The sequence below is a fragment of the Cavia porcellus genome, unplaced genomic scaffold (genome assembly GCF_034190915.1).
Source record: "Cavia porcellus strain 051 isolate PalLab524CR breed Dunkin Hartley unplaced genomic scaffold, mCavPor4.1 scaffold_14, whole genome shotgun sequence".
NCBI lineage: Eukaryota > Metazoa > Chordata > Mammalia > Rodentia > Caviidae > Cavia > Cavia porcellus.
The window spans coordinates 1,436,500-1,458,368 of NW_026947497.1; the positions used below are offsets into that span (position 1 = coordinate 1,436,500).

At 50.1% G+C, this 21,869-nt stretch overlaps 1 protein-coding gene across 2 annotated transcripts in view; it reads left to right on the plus strand.

Moving 5' to 3' along the window:
- Dapp1 (dual adaptor of phosphotyrosine and 3-phosphoinositides 1) overlaps positions 1 to 21,404 on the plus strand; it is a 33,807-nt gene extending 12,403 nt beyond the window's left edge. The window contains exons 4-9 of one of the 2 annotated variants that reach the window (XM_063260543.1): positions 7,583 to 7,713; positions 11,529 to 11,576; positions 12,747 to 12,809; positions 13,845 to 13,960; positions 15,700 to 15,787; positions 20,144 to 21,404. In XM_063260543.1, coding sequence (XP_063116613.1) covers positions 7,583 to 7,713; positions 11,529 to 11,576; positions 12,747 to 12,809; positions 13,845 to 13,960; positions 15,700 to 15,787; positions 20,144 to 20,212 — 515 coding nt within the window. In that variant the 3' untranslated portion in view covers positions 20,213 to 21,404. The remainder of the gene's footprint in view (positions 1 to 7,582; positions 7,714 to 11,528; positions 11,577 to 12,746; positions 12,810 to 13,844; positions 13,961 to 15,699; positions 15,788 to 20,143) is intronic. The other variant, XM_003468042.5, reaches the window with a different exon arrangement.
- Positions 21,405 to 21,869: the final 465 nt, after the last annotated feature.

A 21,869-nucleotide genomic window follows, 5' to 3' on the forward strand; every position in this document is an offset into this window, starting at 1 on the left:
CGAGGAAACTTCAGAGACTTGGACTTTTCAGCAGTGCTGAAACTGTCCAGACTTTTGTGACTCTCAGAGATAGACTTTATAAATGACGTGAACCTGAGTCTCTGCGGGCCAGAATGTGATGGTTTTGATTCAGGTTCTGCTTCCCTACCCCACCGCACCAGCCTGCTCCCTGGACCCTGCTCCAGGCACTGATGCTGCCAGTTTGCACCAGACTCTGGCTTCAGCCCTGGCGTTAGGTTCTGATCTCTGATCTCGTGCTCCTCTTACCTGTCCCAGCCAGATGAGGGTGAGGGCAGAGCGTGTGACAGATGAACATTCGGTCCCCGTGGGAGCAAGGGTCTCAGGCAATAAGATAATGTTCTGGGTCCTGACGGCTGTCACACCAGGCCCTCAGAGTCCCTGCTGTGGCCTGCAGGGAATTGTGAATGTTCTCAAAATAGGTCTTTCTTTTGGGAATTTTAGCATTGGCTCCTAGTGTTGACTTGTGGGGAGCAGGAGCACGGGGGTGGAGGATCCCCTGTGTGGCCTAGGATCAGAACGAGCCTTTCTCATGGTGCATGTTTGACTACCACCAGGAAAAGACTGGTCCACCCTACGAGAAGCTGCTGCCTCAGCCTCCTGCTGCCTATCAGAGTGACAAGGGCTAACCCTGGATACTTAAGGCCACTCTGGCCAGCCAGGGCCAGGCCAGGCCTCACCCAGTGGCCACAGTGAGAATGGGTTAGTCACCAAAGCTGCACTCTTTTGCCTGACAGTTGTATATTCTGTCGCCAGTATTGTTTTAGTAACTTTTTCTCACTGGTGAGACAGAATATCTAACACCTGAAGTTAAAAGAAGAAAGGTTTATTTCACTCACAATTTGACAGGTTTTAGTCCACAATTGCCTGGCTCCAAGACAGGGTGACATCGCGGAGGAGAACAGTTCAAGGCAGTGGAAGGGACATGCAAGCAAGGCACCAGACAATCCTCTCCTTGTCTCTTACGTTGTATGCAGGGTCCCCCTAGGGTAGATAAAACACTGACACCCCTAATCCTTGCCACAACTGTGTCACATCAATCAGTGGAATAATTTGCTAATCACACACTCTAGATCTAGTCACCTCTAGAGAGTCCCCACTCACGACTGCGTGAGGCTTTGCAGTGACATCTAGACACAAGCCATAACAAGTATCATGAAACCTGAATACTTATCCTGAGTGATAGTAAGATCTGAGATGGTGAAGTAAGCTAGACATGGTGACACCCACATGTAATTCCAGCACTCCAGAGGCTGAAGAAGGAGGATAGCCAAGAGTTCAAGGCCAGCCTGGGCTCCATAGCAAAATACCAATACCGATATGTGAAAGCAAGCATCATCTTCTCTTCACATTTCTATACTTGGTTATGTGAAACTGTCCTGTGCAACTCAGTGTGATGACTGCAGCCAGCTAACCCAGGGAAGCGCGTGCTGTCCAGAGTGTTTGCCCACTGGAGCAGCTACCTCAGGTCTAGGATCCTATCTGGTGCCCTCGATAATGCCAAGTTTCTGCTTCTCTTTTTGTGTTGACGTGGGGATTCCCAATGTTTCATAGTGGCTACAGCTATTACTACTTTCTCTTAAGACACCAGCTATGGTACTCAGGTGGCATTTTAAAAGAACTATGAGGCACTTCTGCAAATGAGTGACCACACAGAATGCTGCCCCGCCACAGCCAGGAGTGGCTTTGCCTTGCGCCTGCTGAAGGTGGAAGCTCCTGGTTTGTACAAGGTGCATTTGAAAAAGAAAACAGAGAAGTGGGGACTAGAAGCGAACTGATGTCGTGGGTGTTGGCCGAGTCCCAGCCACATCCGATGTCCTCACAGATAGCAGATTAACTCCTCAGATGCCTGAGACACTGCGCGTGCTCTCCCCTTCCATGGGGAAGCCAGAGGCATAAGCTCCTTCCCGAGGCAGCACATCCGGAACCTGGGCCGAGCTTCTCCTGTCACCCACAGCTGGGCCACGCTGACCGCACAGGACCATGTGTCGTGGAGCAGTGGGGCCTCTGCAGATTTGCCTGACTGGAATCTGCCCCATAATGTGACAGCCTGTGGGATATGGAGGGGCACAGGCCAAGCTCCACTTCACCCTCGTCTTCCACACAGTCAGAGTGGCTCGGTGTGTATTCTGTGGAGCGAGGACCATCTGAACTCTGTCCCTCTATTATCATTCTTCCAACCCAAGTCACAGAATTACCTTGGAGAAAGTGCACCAGAAGACATCAGAACACACAGGCCCGATGTGTGCACGGATGTCCAGGAGCCTGCGTGGATGCAGGGAGGCCCGGTGCACACCAGGGGGAGGAGTGAGGGGCAGAGATGGGAGCTTGGTATGCACAGGAAAAGGCCTTGCTTCCCCCTGACTCGGGTCAGCAGATTTAACCAGATCTCCAAGCCTGTGGAACTGGGGGAAGCTGGGGCCGACTCAGTTCTGCCTCTCAGCAGAAGAAACTGAGGCCTGGTGAGAAAGGCCAGGAGAGCAAGGTCTCGCGGCTCCAGAGGGTCCGTGTCTGCAGACCCCATGGTGAGACAGCGTGGCTTTTCAGGGACTCTAGAGAATCCATGTGTGGCGCCATGAATGACCCTGGAGTTCACGGCACATGAGGACGCACTCTGCCAGTTGTGCATCCTCAGTCAGGTTATCAGCCTCTCTAAGCTCAGTTTTGTGTTCTTAGCTAACCGAGTGCTGCTAGGCATCTGCGCTGTGATGCCTTGCTGTGGTGACTGACTGAGGTCTTGGCATGGTTCTTGGCATGGCTTCAGAGCTCTGTTGTCATGATTGTGATGAAGCCCATCGGGTTCCAGGAAAGAGCCAGAAGCTCTTTGCAGTCATGGACTGTCCTTTGGGGACAGCAGAATATGTGATCATCAGAAGGTGGTGATGTCCTTCTTGGCCAGTCCCACAGAGGGGCAGAATTAAGGACCACTCCAAAGAGAGTGAGCCTGCCACAGAAGGGGTCTGAGGAAGTTCGCCCTGGAGGACACAGTGACCTCCACATGCCCTGGCCTGAGTTCCTGACTCTCATCCCAAAAAGAATTTCAGGCTGGCTCAGGGAGAGCCACAAACAGGTTTATTAGGCAGAATCAAAGACGGACAGACTCAGGAGGGGGTCAGGCACGGGGGTGAGGCACAGCGTGGTCCCCGGGATACGAGTGTGTCTCAGAGTGTTAATGGTGTGAACCGGGCGGGCGGGGGGCGGGGGGATGTGGCCTTGGGGCATCACTAGAGAGGGGGTCTTGGGTGCTTATGTAGGTCGCCTTGAGGTGTTGATGGTGTGGTCTGGCGTATTCACATGTCCCCTGCTGCCCTAAGGCCTAAGACCGGGGACTTGTGCTGCTGTTTGTCATTCAGTTGGAGTCCGCTTCCTGAGAGTAGCTCTTGTCCAGGGGCCACCCGAGGACCAGGATTGGCCAGCACAGATGAAATACCAACTGTCTGCATGTGCTTGAATTTGGCAACATGGTTCTCAGTCTCTTTAAGGATGGAAGAGTCCCTGAAATTCATGGATTTGCAGCCCAGATATACAGAGTTGGGGACATATTTAAGCCTCTCAGGGATTTTTGGGGAGAGCGTGAAGGAGAGCTGAGCCTGGGAAAGGCACTGTGTCTGACAGCCGCGGTGGTCTTGAGCCGATGATGTAAAATTGCCACTTCCCGGCTGCCTGCTGCCTGCTGTTTCCTCCCTGTCCCTCGACCGACTGAATTGTAGAGCAGTCTCCAGCCCTGGCTGCTGGTCTGCTCTCTCCTCAGGTGCTCTGTGGATGACGGAGCAGGCTCAGGTGCGCTGTGAGACTCAGTTTTCCCTGTGAGGCTGGAGATTGAGCCCTGAAGCCCTCAGGGGAGCAGGCAGGGGTTACAGGCCATCGGCAGAGTGACTGTCAATGAAGGAAGGAGGCAGAGGGGTTGTTCTCAGAGGCCCGCAGAGAGCCACTTCCCAGGTCAGGAGGGCACGGAACCCCTGAGGCAGTTGCAGACTCCTTTTCTGAGCCTGAGGCCAGCAATAAAACGGCGACAGCGTGGTCTTCCCCTCAGTACATAGTGCTGGGCACCGGCCGGCCCCGGCACTGTGGGCAGCCGTGATGCTGAGCAGAAGCAGCCCTGTGCGGCCCCAGCATCTTCCTGTGCCCCGAGGGTGGGTGGGTGCAGGCAGCACCAGCTCCAGCCCTCAAGAAAGAGTTCAGCAGAGTCCTCCCCTGGGAGCCACGTGCACCCCACTCTCAGCCTCCAAGATGTCCCCGTGTCTTTCCCTGGTTCCTGCCAAAGACAGGTGGGCATCCGCAGTGATCCGGGCACCATGGCAGGCGGAGTCCCGAGCACTCATTCAGATGCAGCCGTGGGGTGTCCACCTCAGGCTGGCTTTGCTCCTCAAAAACATGGGCCCCCAGAGAGCACAGATGGAACCAGGCTTCAAGGCAGAGGCAGGAAACACGGCTGCCTTCAGGCAGCTCAGAAGCTGAACTGAAACTCACACGCGGCCCTGTTCCAAGGCCAGGGTGCGATGCTCTGTCCTCCGCTTCCTCTCCCAGCCCTGCTTCCTGTCCTCCTTCCTCTGCTCCTGGAGCTCACTAGAGCGATGCCTCTGACCCAGGATTCCCCTCCGGGGGCCCAAGGCCGTGTAAGCCAGGGTGGAAGTTATGAGTCTGTGGTGGCCACAGTAGAGACTTTCCTTTTGGTTGCAAATACAGAAACTGACTCTGGCTTACTGAATTAAAAACAAAAACGAGTACGTGAGAAGTGAAATTGTTTAGGAAGATATGAATATGCCCTCCCACAGTCTAAGAGCAGGTAAACAATCGAGCAAAGATAAAGAAGCTGCTCGGTAAGTGTGGCAACCTGAAGGCTTCTGGTACATTGAAAAAGCCTGACTTGGTCCATTTCTGCTATCTCGAAGTGTCCCGTGGAGCATTTCTGAGACCAGGTTCTAGTCAAAGGCAGGAACTGACTATCCACGCCGGCAGTGCACACGTGAGAGCTGGTGGGCTTCTCTCCACGAAGCAGCTGTGTGCAGGCAGGTGGGGAACCCGTGTGGTGGGACCTGTGTTTGAGGTCATGGTGAGGGCCCCGGCCCTGGGCACTGTCCTAGTGTCCTGGACTGCAATTGTCTCCTGCAGGGTAGCTGTGATCACCTGGTAATGGCACCAAAGCAGCCGAAATTGGCTCTTCCTAGAGCAGGAATGGCCGGCCGAGGAGGCCTGTCTTCCAGGCACCAGGTGCCCTTCCCTGGGTGCTCCCCCTTTACTGGTCACTTCTGTTCCCTTTACCCCCTGAGTCTGGCCACCTGCCTGGCTTTGAGACTTGAACAATCAAACCTGCAGTCAGCTCTGTTCTCCCAGCCCAACTAATGGATTACATTGGAGAAATTTCAAATTACATCTAGATTTTCCCTTCTGACCAGACTTGAAGATTGAGGCCTAAGCTCATCCTGTCCCCTGTGCATTCCCAAGCCAGGGTGGCTGTGGCCAGGGAGACTGAGATGGACTTGAGTTGCTGTAGCATTTGTTCATCCATTGGTTCATTCACTCATTAGGCCTTCGCGTGTTGTGTCAGAGGTTCTTAGCTGTGGGGAGGTAAACAAAGACAAAGCTGACCCCAGGCCCACTCAGAAGGGGCCTGCAGAGCTCTGAGGGGAAACACGGTGGCCTGCTGGTGACCCCTGCCACACACCTGTCCCACAAAGACTACAACTACAGGCCGCAAATAAATCAGCACAGCTCCTCGTGGACCTGTGCCTGCGATGTCGTACTGCAGAAGGGCATCGGCTTTGCATGTGGAAAGAAGGCTGGGGTCAGAGGCTCTGGGGAGTCAGGGCCATGGTGATCACAAGGTTCCTGGGGTGACAGTCAAGGCAAAGAGGGAACCAGAGGGAAGCCCCAACAGGGCTTCAAAGGTGGCAGGAAAGTGCCACAGGTCCCAGCGAGGCCTGACTGCAGCACAGCGTGCAGAGAGAGCAGCCCTGCTCATGCCCGGTTAGACAAGGGCAGCCCAGACTGGACTGCAGCGTCCAGGACTCCTCGAAGCCACAGCAGATTTGTTCCAAGCCACCAGCTCCACAGCAGTTTGCCCTGAGTGGCAGGAATGCCGGTCCGTCCCCAGGTCATCTGAAGCATATTCAAGGCACCTCGAGGAACACCAGGGGCACTCAGCATTGACTCTGAAGACAGGGCCTGAGACTTGAAAGCCTCCTCGATCTCCGGGCTGCCCAGAAGGGTGCCGTTCCCCTTCATCCCCTTCGGGGTCTGTGTCATTGCTGGTGGTGAATGGCACCAGCCCTGTTCCAGCAGAATGTGGTACCTGGGTCTACTGTAACTTAGCATCTTATTCTATGTCCTTGGGGGAGCAGTCGTGGGGATCTGAAAATGCTCTGTCCCAAGAGGAAACACCACCTCCCGCTTATCTGCTCCCCACTTCCTCTGGGCTTCGGCAGCCTGGGAAGACAGCATCCGGGCCAGGTCCTACACGGGCTGTGGCTGGCCATCCAGCCCTCTCCTCTTCTGTGTGTCTGGGATCTGTCTGGGGCCACTGTGGCATGGGCTCGGGCACCAGGAGGCGCCCGGGTGGATGCAGCAGCTGCCCCTCAGAGGCTGCTATGGGCCGGGGCTTCGGCCAACAGCTGCTATTTCACGCTCACAGCCGTGGCCTGGCCCTGTGCTCTCACACCATGTGGTGTCCTGTGCAGATTTGCTGTCAGTGCGAGGCTGTCAGGCACAAAAGGTGTCTGTGCTTCCTAGGACCTCTCAAGCTGCCTTTCCCAGGTGACTCCCCGTGAGGTCCTCTCGGGCCTCACGCTGTTCATTCCTCCTCACACCTCACCTGGCAGAGCCCTGGGCTGTGTGCTGACTGAGTTCTCACTTTGCTGCCACAGCTAACGCAGTCCTGGATCTGCTTGGCAAACACCTGGTGAAATAAAAAGCAGGAAGCTGTACCAAGGAGGAAAGCCCCTCATGCTTGCTCTTCTTGTAGGCAGAGTTTCTAGTTTCTGATTGATTGACAGAGGGAAGGAGATCCTCCTGGAGATGGAGGCAGAGGTGGAGGTGGGGGTGGGGAGATCAGTCCCACACCCCGTGCTCAGGAAGAATAGCAAAGCCCCCTTCCGCTTCCTGGAGTGCGGGGGCAGAGTGAGGGTGAAGGTGTCCCATGCTGTGAGAGTCTCTTGTGGCTTGCTCTCCAGCCCGAGGAAGGAGAAGCAGGCATGGGTCCTCCTGGCCTGTGTGCATCTCCATGGCTTGGTTTCCGGCGGATTTGCAAAGCCACCTGGAAACCTGCCAGCCACTGTGCAAGGTCCAGGCTCAGGCTGCCTCTGGGTGGAAGTGTCCCGATGTCTCTGGCCCTGGTCCTGTTCGGGCTGTGTTCCCTTGACTGCGATGGATCTCATACCCTCATTCAGGTGACCGTGTCCACTGAGACTCCAGTCACAAGGGAGGAGGACTTGTCAATGTCCAGTGCCCAGCTGAGGTTCCACTGCACAGCTCTGGGCATGAAAAAGAGAGTGCACAGAGCCGTGAGGCTCTTCAGCAGCCACCCATCCCCTTCAGGGCATTAATGACACCTCTTGTCTCCATGCAGGCACCCTGATCGTGCTGAAACATCCCTATCCCAGGGACGTGGAGGAGCCTGCCATCTACGAGTCCGTTCGGGTTCACACGGCGATGCAGACAGGGAGGACAGAGAGTGACCTCGTGCCTGCCGCACCTTCTGTAAGTGACCGGCACTCTGGCTGCAGGCTGTGTCCCTGTCCAAATGCAGGGAGGGTTAAAGTAGCTTGGGACACAAAATTTGGAGAAGACACAGCGCTCGAAGCTGCAGCTCAGGTCATGTACTCCAGGGTAAATCAGAAAAGTACAGAGTTTGGGTGCAAACACACACACACACACATGCACACTCACATGCACACGCACTGTGCTTCCAGGTAAGACCATCAACCCGTCTGGTGTTGCTGGTGACGCTGGTGTGTCAAGCACCATCTCAAGCCAGCTGAGGGGGTAGTGTTTATGTGGAGACTCACGAATGGTGATGTGGACACCCAGTAAGGGACTCCTGAGTGCTTCAGGGCCGGCTAGGAGGGCTGTGTGCCTGGGGATGGGCAGGGCAGTGCAGTGAGGCTGTGAGGACCAGGGCCAAGGGAGTGGGGCCCTCGGAGAAGGGTGCAGGGTGGGGTCCCAAGAGTGGTATGCGTGAGTGTCTGCCTTCACCGTGCTTTGGGACACCACCATCTTGGTGCCAAGGGTGGGGACAGTCAGTTGGGGACCTCACCCCATAGCCACCTGTCAGCTCACCTGCTGAAAGACTTCTGGTCAGCAACAGCACAGCTTGTCACTGCAGGGCCAGTCTTCAGAACAGTGGTGCTTGGGCCGGGTCCCCAGGCAGTGTCCTGGCTCCCAGAGTGGAGCATAAAAAGGCCTGGAGATGTCCACTCACCGTGGACAGTGCTGACCTGGCCCGGGTGCAGTTTGTCCCAGTGTGGCATCTAGGTGCTGAGTTGCTCCACAGAGGGTCCCGTGTCCTCCCTGTCAGTTCTTGGGGAAGCTCCTGGAGACCTCCTATGTGGCCTGCTCCCTGTGGAGGTTTGCCCGTGGTATTGGCGGTTACGGAGGTGTCTTCGCCACTTTGGACCTTACCAGGGTTGCTGGCAGCAGCCTCCGGTTCTCCTGTCCCTCTGTGTGTGTTTGTTGTCATCCACAGGAAGGAAAAGCTTTTGATCGTCAACACCTATCCACGCTTTTATTTTTGTAACAGTGGGTTGTAGTCATGGCTATTGTTATTTATTCTGATTTTTCAAACTGTCACATACTTGGCCAGTGGGAGCTGTGTCCCTACAAAGCTTTCATGATGTCCTTATTTTCTGATGGAACAAGATGTTCTGAGCTTTCTTGTGTTTTCCTGTGCCCAATTCTGGAATCACCTATTTCTCCAAGAAATCTTGCTCTTTTTTTTTTTTTTTCTAAAAAGTGGCACTTTAGGCATTAGCACCTGAGCACCATGTACTTATTTGTACTGGAGTGTCACCATCCTACTCAGTCAGTGAACAGGGTCAGGGAAAACATTCATGCAGCTGCACAGGGGCCCACACTTATGCTTGTGTTATGCCTGCCTGTCTGTCTGTCTATCTGTTGGTCTATCTGTCTATGGATTCATCTGCCTATCTGTCCCTCTGCCCGCACCTCATTGGCGCACACCTTCACCCCAGCCTCATCCAGTGCCACGAGGCTCATTCTGGTTCCCCCTTTCTGTTTTTGTGAGGCTCACAGCCCCGCCGCCCAATCACGTGTGCTTCCAGACCAGCTGAATGGGAGCAGGCTCAGGTCTCTGCCCCTGCCTGCCGCCTGCTGCCCCGGGCTGCGCCCCCCTGGCACACTGCCCCGGAGCGAGCTACCTCCGGCCTCCTGCCGCCACCCTGCTGCTGCCACCCCTGTTCCTGCAGCGGTACCATCCAGGTGGATGGCTCCTCACACCAATAATACCCTCCATGCCTCCCTTACCTACCTACTGGCTTTCAGCCACGGCAGAGGCAGCCACAGGAGAGGAGGCCTGTCCCCTGCCTGAACTCTTACCGATGGACTCACACAGTTATGGGAAGATGAATTTGTATCTAATTATTTTATTGCTTACATCCTGAGATCCTGGATAAAATGAGTATTCTCAGCACTTCCTCTCATATCCTTCTAGGCACCAGAACCGCACAAAATTCCTAACCCTAACCTGCAGCCTCTCACCGCGTGGGGTCTGAGCGTGAGTGTTTCTGCTCAGCTTGACTTCCGTGAATCACTTTCCCAGGGCTTCTGCTTAACTGATTGCTCTGAATGATTGCTTCTCCGTAGACTTAACCTCAGCAATCCAGCAGGACAATTTTGTCATTGCTGTTACTTGGTACTTAAACTCAGTTCAGTGCATCCAAGTGCTTCAGCACCACAGTGGATGAAGCTGATCTGTGACTGGTCACCAAGACGCGCGCACCTGGGCGGCTGCGACCTTCCTGTCCCGGCTGTGTGGGCCTCTGTGCCACTTCCTGCTCAGTCTCCTCGAAGCAGCAGCGGTTCCCCTTCTTACTGGTAGGGAGCGTTTGCTTCAGGCAGAAAAACACTCTGGAAACTCCCGCCACCCCGACGCCACCCAAGTCATTTCCCAGTTTTTATTCATTTCTCCTTATTGACATACGGCGTGTTATGAGATCATATCAGAATAAAACACCCTACCTGGAATTTGTTCTCCTCAGACATCTGTGAGGTTATTTACTTCCATTTTTTAAAAATATCTGCCAGCTTTTTTTTAATAGTACAACTATCTTAACTATTTTGTTGTACATATACATGCATATATGCATATGTTGTTTCTTTCGGCTTCTCACACTGAGACAATGCGATGTGTACGGTGGGTCTTATTTCACTAGTGAGTACGGTCTCAGGTTCCATCCATTTACCTATAAAGTCTCCAGTGTATCCTTACGGCTGAGTAGCACTGCATTGTATAAAAATACCACATCTTTTGTATCCTTTCCTCAGTCAGTGGGCATTTAGGTGGTTTCCAAGATCTGGCTATTCAAACTGTGCTGCTATAAGCGCGGGTACACATATATCACTGAGGGATGATGTTTGTAATTCTTCTGGGAAGACACTCAGAAGGGGGATAGCTGGGTTATTTTTCTCCTCTGGACCTTAGGCTCCTTGTCACATGACACTTTCCCCTCATGCAGCCTCCACCTGCTTGTCTTCATGGTCCTGCCACTGTGATTGCTTAGAAAAACTGGTCGCTGCCCTCAAGAGATGTGGGTGAATCTGCACCCTTGGCCTCTGTTCTGTGGAATCTGGATTCTGAGAACCATGTTTGTGAGGAAGGGAGGGGCTGCCCCTTTCTGAGGACCCTCTAGAAACTGCAGGACATTTTGCCCAGTGCAGCTCTGGGACTCACCAAGGTGACAGGATCCTTTCTGTTCCCTTAATCTAGCTCTCCAAAAACAGAGCACCTTGGCATCTGCAGTGCCAATCCTCAGTGCCCAGGTCCCTGTGTACCATGTCTCAGCCCTTGCAGGCTCCTCTCAGGGACCATGTGACACTGGACGCCCTGTCAGGGTGGTGCAGCCCGGGACGGTGCTGCATTATTTAAGGCGCAGTGACAAAACACATCTGTGCATCTTCAGAATTGCTTTTTTCACACACTCCCTCCCCTTGGGCGGCTGGGTCCAGGATTGTGGATGGGAGGCTGAGGCACGCTGGCCCCTGCACCTGTCAAGCTGCTGCTCATGCACAGCAATTTCACAGACGTAGACCTCAGAGGGGTGGCGCAGTCCACTGTCTGAAGACTGCTCTATGTGGTCAGGTTGGAGCCCTTCTGCCATGGCCATCGGTGCAGAAGGACAGCAGAGGACCCATGGACAGTGTTCCAGGCCTCGAGTGGTGCCAGGGCCCAGTGAAGAATGGAGCCAGTCCTGGAATAATTGAGGCCACTTTGCTCTCCCTTGCCAGGCAGATGTTACACTGTGGCCACGCTGGGCTCATGGGGCTTCTTTCTTTTGCAGCTGGGCACCAAGGAGGGCTACCTCACCAAGCAAGGCGGCCTGGTCAAGGTGAGCAGCACACGTTTATCCTCCCACGGACAGTGTTTCTGTTAAAAGCATTACTGCCAACTCATTTCGACCTACTTAGAAAATGTTTCTATTTCGAGAGTTCCTTTTATGACGCTTAGTCAGCGCCCAGGAAAGCAGTGTGACCCATTCTTGGGCAGAGCTCTGCAGAGGTGCCCGCAGCAGGAAGGACACACAAGACAGTGAGGGAAGCTGAAGCCCAAACAGTGAGTCCACGTGAGAGCCATCTGTCCCGTCCCCTTTTCCTTTTAAACAAAGCAGTCAGGATTATACAAAACGTGAGCTTACAGGTTGGCCAGAAATGTGCCTGACGCAGGTGAAATGAAGCCGTCAGATCCTGAGGAAAACATGCAAACCCAGCACGTCCAGCCCCCCACCCTCAGCTGACCCTGGAGTGCCTGTCTCATCTCCATGGGCTGTGGACTCCTCCTGGCTTAGGGCTCTGGACTCGGCGTGCCCCCTGCACTCGAGTCCCACCTAGGGATTAGTTATCCCAGGCCCCACCATGCTGAGTCTCTCCAGGGACAGGGAGCACTCTCTTCCACAGTGTGCACGACTCAGATCCCCATTGCCCCTTAGAAGCCAGCACACTGCCCCCAGGGTGGATCAGGCTCTGCTGGTACCCTGGTGACCACAGGTGACTGGGCTTGTGCCATGCACTGTGAGTCTTCAGCAAGCGTTAGAAGTCAGTGCACGTGGATGTATTTGTAAGACTAAACTAACATTTGGCATGGTTATGTGAGGACTGGCTATCACTTGTGTAAACGAAGTAAATTATAAAAGTACTTCCAAGAATGCATATAAATATATAAAAACATATTTCCAAGTAGAGTATGTAGCTCCCAGTAGGTGCTCAGAACTGACACCTATTTTTATTATAAAGCTAACAAAGTAGAAACTATGGTGATTTGCTATAAATCACTTGAATGTTTATGACAGGCTGTGTCTTTTTGTTTAAAAGAGCTAATTAACACCATTTCTGCCACTATTACAAACTTAATGTGTGGCATCATTTCAATTTTTGTAGATACCTTGAAATCTGAAAAAAGTATTTTCAGACTTATTTTGTCTAATCTTTTAGGTACTTTAAAAACAAAAGTAAATATTGCATTCTTGTATTCAAAACCTATGTGTTTCAAACTTTTTTCTCAGACCTGGAAAACAAGATGGTTCACTTTGCACAGAAATGAACTGAAATACTTCAAAGACCAGATGGTAAGGAATGGGACCCTGCATTTTCTCCTTCAAATTAGCTTTTAAGATGAAAATCACATTTGCTTTTTAAAAACAAACTTTAATTTTTTATAGTCTAGTCTATGGTACATAATGTCTGCGTTTCTCTTGGGAGCGTGGGCATGTAATAATGCACCTCAGTTCCTTAGCTCTCCCTTCTCTTTCCTGACCCCCCTCCCTCCATCTCTTGGTCCCTTTACCGTTTGCAAAACATCTATCTCCTGGCTTCCTATTACCTATATTTTATTTTATTCTTTATTTATACTTCGGGTTCCTCCTATAAGAGAAACCGTGCAATGTTTAACCTTTTGTATCTGATTTATCTCATTTAACATTGTGGCCTCAAACTGCATTCATTTTCCTACAAATGGCTCGAGTTTATCATTCTTTATGGCTGAGTAGTACTCATGTATATATACCACATTTTTTAACCTATTCAATGGCCGATGGACATACAGGCCACTAAGAAGCATCTGCCTTTAAAATCGGATTTTCCTTACATCTGCTTGAAAGAATATATTACTGGACATGTGAGTTTCTAATTCCTCCCATGAGCAGAACTCATGGGAGGAATATATCCCTGAAGCTGCCTCTTAGGCTAACTGACTCAGCTTTCCGGGTCACCTAATTCCTTCTGCTTAGGGGGATGGACTTTATTTTACCACAATATATTAACTATCCTTCTGCAGCAATTTCCCCCTTTCTTAAAGATATACCTATGTCCCGGGCCCGTTTTATCACGCCAACTGAAAGTATTTCATTTCTTCTCACTTTCTTTATACAAACTCTCTGAGAAAGTAAAAGTTAGAATAGATAAGAGAGAAGGATGCCTTCCCCGACTCAATCCACCGCCATCTGACGCGAGCTGAGGGAGGCGAGTCCTGAAAGGCTGATTTCCACAGGCGCAGGCGAGACCTCCCTTCCTGAGCTTTTCCAGCCCCAGGGCTCTGCGTGACAGTCTCACCCGGTGGAAGGCTTGTCAGGGCACAGATGGCACACCGGCGTGTTTCTTTTTAGGATGACAGGTTGCTTCTTTTCCCCTTTCAGTCACCAGAACCCATTCGGATCCTAGATCTCACCGAGTGTTCTGCTGTCCAATTTGATTATTCGCAGGAAAAGGTGAACTGCTTTTGGTAAGTTGATTTGATAAAAGATTTGCCATATCTTTTTTGGGCTCAGGCTAAGCTGCGCGTCTGGGTGTCTGCCCACGTGGGGCCAGCGTGGAAACGGTGCTGCACAAGGCGTGGAAAGGCCACGCGCACCTGCAGGCCACGCGTGCTGCCATTCAGAGAGCCCTGCCACTTTGAGCTCCGCCTCATTTAGTTATAATTCTTTTTATTCCAATTGAGGCCGATTTATAGTGTTGCAGCGACTTCTGGCAGATGGCACAAAAGGGTTTTGTGCAAACACTGTCAGTACATCGTGCAGCCCTTTGACCCGTGGAAGCGAAGTGTTGTGGGAAAGCCATGTCGCGTTTCCCATCGACTTTTAGTCTTGCAGGCACAGAGAGTTGGGAGAAATACTCCTCCCCGAGGCGCGCCAGTGTGTTTGTGTGTTTAGGGGTCGGCCTGCTGCTTTCTGAGTCAGTCAAAGCGGGTTGCAAACGTCACTTCTGGGCTTGGTGCTCCCCGAGTGAGTCAGCATCAGCTGTGCAAGGCAGGGTCATTGCTACGCCCCGGGAAACCCCCGGGGGCGCCCTGCGAGCCGAGCCACAGATGCTCACATTCCCCCAGGACAGGGAGCCCAAGGCCAGGCTCCCCAGCAGCCCCCTCCAGCGACCCCCTCCCCGGTCCCGCAGGTCCAAGGGCCGCTCAGGCCAGGCTCAGGCCCCGAGTCCCGGCTCCAGGAAGATATAGGCAAGGTGCCAGCTGCACCCATTCCTCTGCAGGAGGACTGGGGTTTCCTGGAACGCCCTTAAATCTTACCTTGCGCCCGCAGACTATGACTGAGTTGGGGCGCTGTCCCCAGGAGCAGGGAGGTTGGGACAGTGACCTTAGTGGCTCTTGCCTGGGAGTCTGTTAACAAGACAGGGAGACTTACCTGTGCTAAGGGACAGCGAGCTGTGTCCTGGCGTTGGCAGCATGCTGCCCAGGTGGGCTCCTCGTCCCTGATGCCTCGGGCCTCAAGGCCTTGCCTTCCCCACGCTGGCCTTCTGCTTACCTGCTGGCACTGGCTGGGGCCAACACGAGTACTGCTTAGACTTCACAGTAATAGAAACCCTTCTGAACCTCCGAGTTTTAGTTAAGGGAAAAAGACTGAGTGCTCTGCCTAAGAAGAGCGTTCAGGGTGGAGCTGCTCCCGCCCTGTCCCTCGTGATTCTGACCTGTGACCAGAGGTCGTGACAAGATGCCATGTAATGAGAAAAGCCCTTTATGCCAGTAGGAACGTTCACTTTCCTCCCACAGCCAGAAATGTGCCAAGTGATCGCTGAGGACTTTATCCTTGGTTCACTGCTTAGCTGCCTGCTTCTGGGAAGGCAGCCTTGGCCTTGGGGACTTGAGCACCAGTGAGTTCCTTCCAAAAACTGCCCTCTCTGGCTTGTGTAGCCTTTGTATCATAGCTCGAGTTCTGAATTGTCTGAGAGTTCAGCTCAATAAACATGTAAGTGTGGTCCTCACCCTAAGACATATTCATAAAGAACACAGGAGTGTCCTGTGTTTGCTCTTTTCTTCTTGAAGTCTAACTAGAGCACATAAATCTTGCTCATAATACCAGGAGGCTAGGATTTCCTAGACATTTCTACAGTTTTACTGTATATGCCAATTCAAGTTACTACTTACCTGGAGGCTATTTAAGTGGCTTTCGCTGGGGACACCCTGATCAGTGTTCCGTTCATCTGAAGCCCCTTCCATTCTCTCTCTTGTCTTGTCAGCTTAGTATTTCCATTCAGGACATTTTATCTCTGTGCGAAGACAGGAGTGGAAGCTGACGAATGGATCAAGATATTGCGATGGAAACTGGTGAGTCATAAGTTTTCAAATGTCTGGTCTTGAGACTAACACCCTGATAATTCAGACATATTTCTGAGATATTTCATATTTCTAATTAGACCAACTCCATGAATCACGAGCTGGCATTTTTAGGGCTGGGGAGTAGCCTGTTCATTCTTTTGGGACATAAAGAGAGCTGAAGCCAGCATTGTAATCAGACAGGGAGGCTGGGTGTTCAGATCTCAGCCTCTGGCCTGAGCACCTGCCAGTCTTCCTTTGAGGTACATGGGTTGGTCCAGATCTGTCTGGAGGGGGCACCAGGACCAGGCTGTCACAGAGGAAAACAGACAGATTCCTTCAGTTGAAAGCCTTTAAGTTGTCAGGGAAGAATGATTGCCAGGAGAACTTAGCTTAGTTTCCAGACTAAGCAGCACTCCGTAGGGCCCAAGGCTGCAGGTGGTTGATTTGCTCTGTTTTCTGTAAATCACTCAGGAAGAAGCTAGAGTGTTTACGTCTCCTTTACCATCTCATTCATTTTTTTATGTGTTTGAAGTTAGTGAGTTGCTAACCAAGAATTTGTCCATAATGTTTACTATCTATAAATACTGTGTATTAGTTGTTTTCCATTGCTATAACAAAATACCTGAGGCAAGTTTCTCATGAAGAAAAGAAGCTTATCTACTTCTGAATTCAGAGATTTGATGGCATAGCAGTGGTGTTATCCTGGCTCTGGCAAAAAACGGATGCTTGAGATAGAAGTCACATTCCCAAGCCAGAAGCCAGACTGTGGGTCAGGCAGGCTTAGGATTTCAACTATGTTCTTTCTTGAGTGTATAGTCCTGGACATCAGCATCCCTTCCAGGTCACCTGCCGGTACCCCAGCTGGGGACTAGGCTTCACGTGGGGACCTTGGGGTTGACAGTCAAATGTATCTAAACACGGCTTGGCACTGTGAAACCCTTAATAGTTTCAAAAGGGAAGCATCTTTTTCCTAGTTATTTTTGGTGAAGTTTTCTGTTATACTTGTATGTTCTCAGAAGGGAGACTGTTAGGGCTGGAGGTGAAGCTCAGTGGTGGTAGGAGGTCTTGGGGTCATGCTCTTCCTCCCCAAAGCAGGGAAGAAGCCTCAGAATCTTGTCGAATATTTCTTCTAGATACTCAGTAGTCTTTTTGGTTTGAAATACAAATTAATATACCACTCATTCTGAGATTGTTCCAGTGCCTTTGACATTCATTCAGTGAGAAAATACTTCTCCATATGAAACCTTGTTAGATATAATTTCTCATTCTGTTTCATAATTAAATAACATAAACAGAAAAGTTAAAGAAAGAAGAAATAAGAAATTCTAAAAAAGTAAAATGACCACTAAACCAGCACTGCAGAAAATACTCAAGGAGTAAGAAGAAATAAGAAAGTAAGAAGAAATGGACACACCTTTAGATTCATTTTTGTATAAAAAATATTTAAAAACAAATTCGGTGTGAAGACCAGCAGCATATCACAGTCTCTCCAGGTCGTGGAATCCAGATCCCTGGCAAACAAGAACTTAGCAAAGAGGAAAAGAAAGAATCGACGGGAAGACTAGAAATCACAGAGTAACTACTCAGGTACAGCACAGAGAAAAGAGCAGAACGGTTTGGAATGCCAGCTCCGGCTTGTGGAGAGGGATCCTGTCTCCATAAACACAGCCCCAGAAGAAAGCTGGGCCCTTGAACACCCTGACACGTACACTGAGGAGACAGATGAACAGTGCAAACACCGAACAACCACGCACAAGCACACGTCAAGGGAGACCAAGTCTAATTAAAAGGACAGAGTTTCTCTACCCTAACTGATCTTCAGCCGGACAAAAGACACATCAGAAAGCAAGGTAACAAGATTCTGCAAAACAGCCCTCCAAAGGAGCTGATCTCACAGACAGTGATGTGGAAGAACTCACCAGGCGAGGGCTCAGAGGAAACGCGTAAGCAATTTCACAGGACGTGAGCTGGAAGAGGAGTTCACAGAAAAAAGACCTTAAAGACATAAACTAAATGTGTTAAAGAAAACCATATAAGGTAAGAATGAGCATTTGGCAAAGAAGATTAGAAATTATGAAAGCAAGCACAAACACAAGGTATGAAAAATTCAGTGGAAAGCATGGCTAGCAGATTTGGCCAATATGAAGACAGAGTGCCAGAAATTAAAGACCAACTGGATGCAGTTGCTCATAAACTCACTATGCCCTAAAAATAAGGCAGTGTGCAAGCTAGATCCAACAGCTGTTAGACGACTAAAAACAAAACAAAACATAAAACCTAACATCAGAATTAAAGAAAAGAAAGAAAAATTAAAAGATGAACCTAAAGGTACAAAATAATTCATTCACTAAAATCATAGCACAAAATTTCCCAGACTTAGAGAAAGAATTTGATATTCACATACAGCAGACATAAAACCCAAAATAGCCATGACCATAAAAGAACCTCCCCATAACACACCACACACAAAATTCCAGAAATTCAATGAGAAGGAAAATATTGAAAGCTGTTAGAGAAATAGCAAGTTACTCATAAAGTGAGCTTATTAGAGTTACCGTGGATTCCTCAGCACAAGCTTTAAGGACTGGGAGAGGCTGGAGCACAATTTTGAAAGCCCTAAAAGAACATAATTGTCAGACAAGATCTCTATATCCTTCAAAATGAGCCTTCTTCAAAACTGACAAAGTAAGGATTTTCCATAAGAAAGAAATCCTAAAAACATAAAATGACCACTAAACCAGCACTGGGGAAAATACTCAAGGGGATCCTAGACAGAAGCAGGGAGACCACCATTAACAGTGGCCACCAAAGAGTCCGAAGAAAGTATACATCTACCTGGGAGAACAAGTAAACAAAAATTAATAGATAAAGGAATCAGCACTGGAAACATAACACCTTACAATAGTAACTGTCACCGTCAGCAGTCTTAAATCCTCAGTCAAAAGACACAGACGGAGACTGGATTGAAAAACAAAATCAGTCATATACTGCCTACAAGAGACACATGTCATTCAAATGGAAGTTCACAGACTAAAAGGGAAAAATTGGAAAACAAATCCCTATGCGCCTGGAACCTGAACGCAAGCATAAAGTATGCTTAAATTAATAAAAAAAGAATTGAAATAATGCCTTTTATGCTGTTGGATCATAGAAGAAAAAAACTAGAAAGCAATAGCAAAATAAACCACAGAACTTACACAAACACATGGAGACGACACAGCACATTACAGGGCCGGGGATGTAGCTCAGCGGCACACACCTGCCTGGCAAACACGAGGTCATGAGTTCAATTCCCAGTACCAAACAAACAAACAGTACATTACAAATAATCAGTGGATCACAGAGGAAATCAGGGAAGAAATTAAAAAGTTCCTAGAATCAAATGACAGTGGAAGCACAGCATGCCAAAACTTATAGGATACACTAAAAGCAGTTCTTCGAGGAAAATGTATAGCTATGAATGCACACAGTAAAAGAACTGGGCAATCCCAAGTAACCTCATGATCCATCTCAAGGTCCTGACACAAGAGCAAGCCAATCCTGCATTTAACAGAAGGAAAGAAACTGTAACGATCAGAGCAGTGAACAGATACTTCTCAGAAGTACATGAGAAATATTGAGCTTCTTGGGCCAGTGAGAAATGCAAGAAACAAGCAACGAAATGCTGAAAAGGTTGGGGGAGAAAACCCTTCTACATTGTTGTTTTGGGACGTAAATGAGTATGGAGATTCCTCAGAAAGCTAAAAATAGAAATTTCATTCCACAGTTATACCTGTTCTGGGGTTATTCTCCAAAGAGTAAAAGAATTCTTATTACAGTGATCCGTGCATACCCATGTTTACAGTAGCACAATTTATGATGGCTGAATCATGGAAATAGACTGTATCTATTCATCAACGGATGAATGGATAAAGAAAATGGTATTTTTACACAATGGAGTACTACTCTACCATAAAGAAGGAAACTTAAGTCATTTGTGGGAAAATGGGTGCAACTAAAATGTTACATGAAAGAAATCAGACATAGAAAGCTAAATATCACACATGGTTTCTTACACAAGAAACTCAAAGTACAGCTAATTTAAAGAGCAAAATAAAGGAGATGACAGGAAACAGGGAGGTGGACCTTTTGCAGATGGGAGAAGGATCTAGATGTGAAGGGAGAGGGGGAAGGGGAGAAGGGGAAGAATATAGGACAAAAATGTGACGTGTATAGATACCAGCTCACCACGATGAATGCAAGCGTGTACTCACAAAAAATCAGATTAGAAGCAGGGGAGGGTGGTAAGGAGCTTCCTTACTAATCAGAGGACCTTATTTAATATTGTCTTAAGTCACTAATAGATGCACGTGTGTTTTATTACAGTCACAAATAAGGAGACAGCTCAGCCAGCGGGACGGCGCCATCCGGTCCCACTCCTTCGTCTTTCAGTAGGCCTTTCTGCAGAGCAGCCACCTGAGAGCAAAGTGGGGCGCTGCCCGGCACGGAAACCTAGCAGGTTTAGGCGATGGCCAAGGAGATCAGCTGTGGCCCATGTCGTGTGGCTGCAGGCCCACGGAAGACACTGCTGCTGCCGCCCCCTGGAACCTGTTGGCTCAGGAGACGCAGGGGAAAGAGGGCGTCCACTTGGCTTACATCCCCGGCCATGGACGTGGTCACCTGGCCCCACTCTGAGTCGCCTGGTCAGGCCCCCGGCCTCTGCTGGCTGGGACGATGGGGAGAGGTTCCGGGACACTTAGGATGGACACTCCTCACAATGCAAATTCAGTAGCAAGCATCACAGACTTGAAGGGTCATCGGCTGATTTTTCTTTATGCAAAAGTTTCCAAAACTAAAACGAACAGTTTGCTATACTTATTTTTTCCTTTTAAGAGTCTTAGAAATGTAGTGTGTCCTCTTTTTCTAATAAAACTATCAGTGAATGTTCCATGAGTAAAACAATAAGGGGAAATGAAGGTGCAGGCTTAAACATCCCTTGTAACCATTTGGGGGAATGTCTGAAAGCGGAAGCATGACTTGAGGGAGGGTAATAAAGGGTAACTTCAGTTTAATGATAGTAAGGAAAACTAGTACCATGGTAAGTATAATAGTCCTGCCCCCAGAAGGAGCGGCACAGGAGTCACCCCCTAAGCACCCCACCCCTGATTAAAGAACATCTTGTATTGCCACTCCGGGAGCAACACTAAATCCCCGTGCCACACGTAACAGTCACGGTGTGGTTCACACTGGGGAAAGAGGAATGAAGGGAAACAAGACACCGTGCCCAGAATACACCAGCAGCCTCTCGCTTCTTCTGTTATCTCTGTTACTACTGCTCATTGAGACAGAGGCTTGAAGGGGAACCAAAATAGATGAGAACCAGAAAATAAGCTTACGGTGCAAAGCTGGAGGGCTGTGCTTGTTGGCCCAAAGGAGTATCTCGTTACGCGAGTCCCTGTCGGATGGGCATCTGAGGTTCAGCGGATAGAGTACATTTAATGACCTCTGCTGTCCGTCTTATGCAATTGAAAATGCACTGTGCCAGGCTTGCAGTCAGAAGTCACCACTGTAATATTGTTTTAACTGTTTGTAAAATGCTTATTTATAGTCTTTGGTTTTATTAAAAAGAACATGTGACTTAACGTAAGTACAGCTGCAGTGATGTGTCAGCTCAACCCAGAGCCGGGCCATACAGGGATGGACAATGATGGACACTCGAGCGGCCCAGGAGCAAGATGAGGACAAGGGGCAGGTGTGAGGGGTGATGGGGCCTCACGCACAGGCCCGAGCTGCCGGCTGCTGGAGTCTACAGTTAACACGCACTGCTCCTTAGGTGTAGGACCAGACCAAGCGCCACCTGTACCCCAAAATGATGGGCTTGGGCACAGCCCCCGACCACTACAGGGGATACTGTGCTGATGGGAGCTGGGGGCCCTGCCAGGCCTCTGCAGGAGTGGCTGCTGTCCCCCTTGGTCCCCTGGGGAGGTCAAGTCAGGTGGCTGTGCAAGGGGCTCTGCCTTCCTGACCTCTCCTGTGTGTTGTCCCTGTGCCAGCAAATCACCCACCCCATGCCTTCCCTGGATCTACTTCAGAGCTTCAGCCCCAGCCGCGG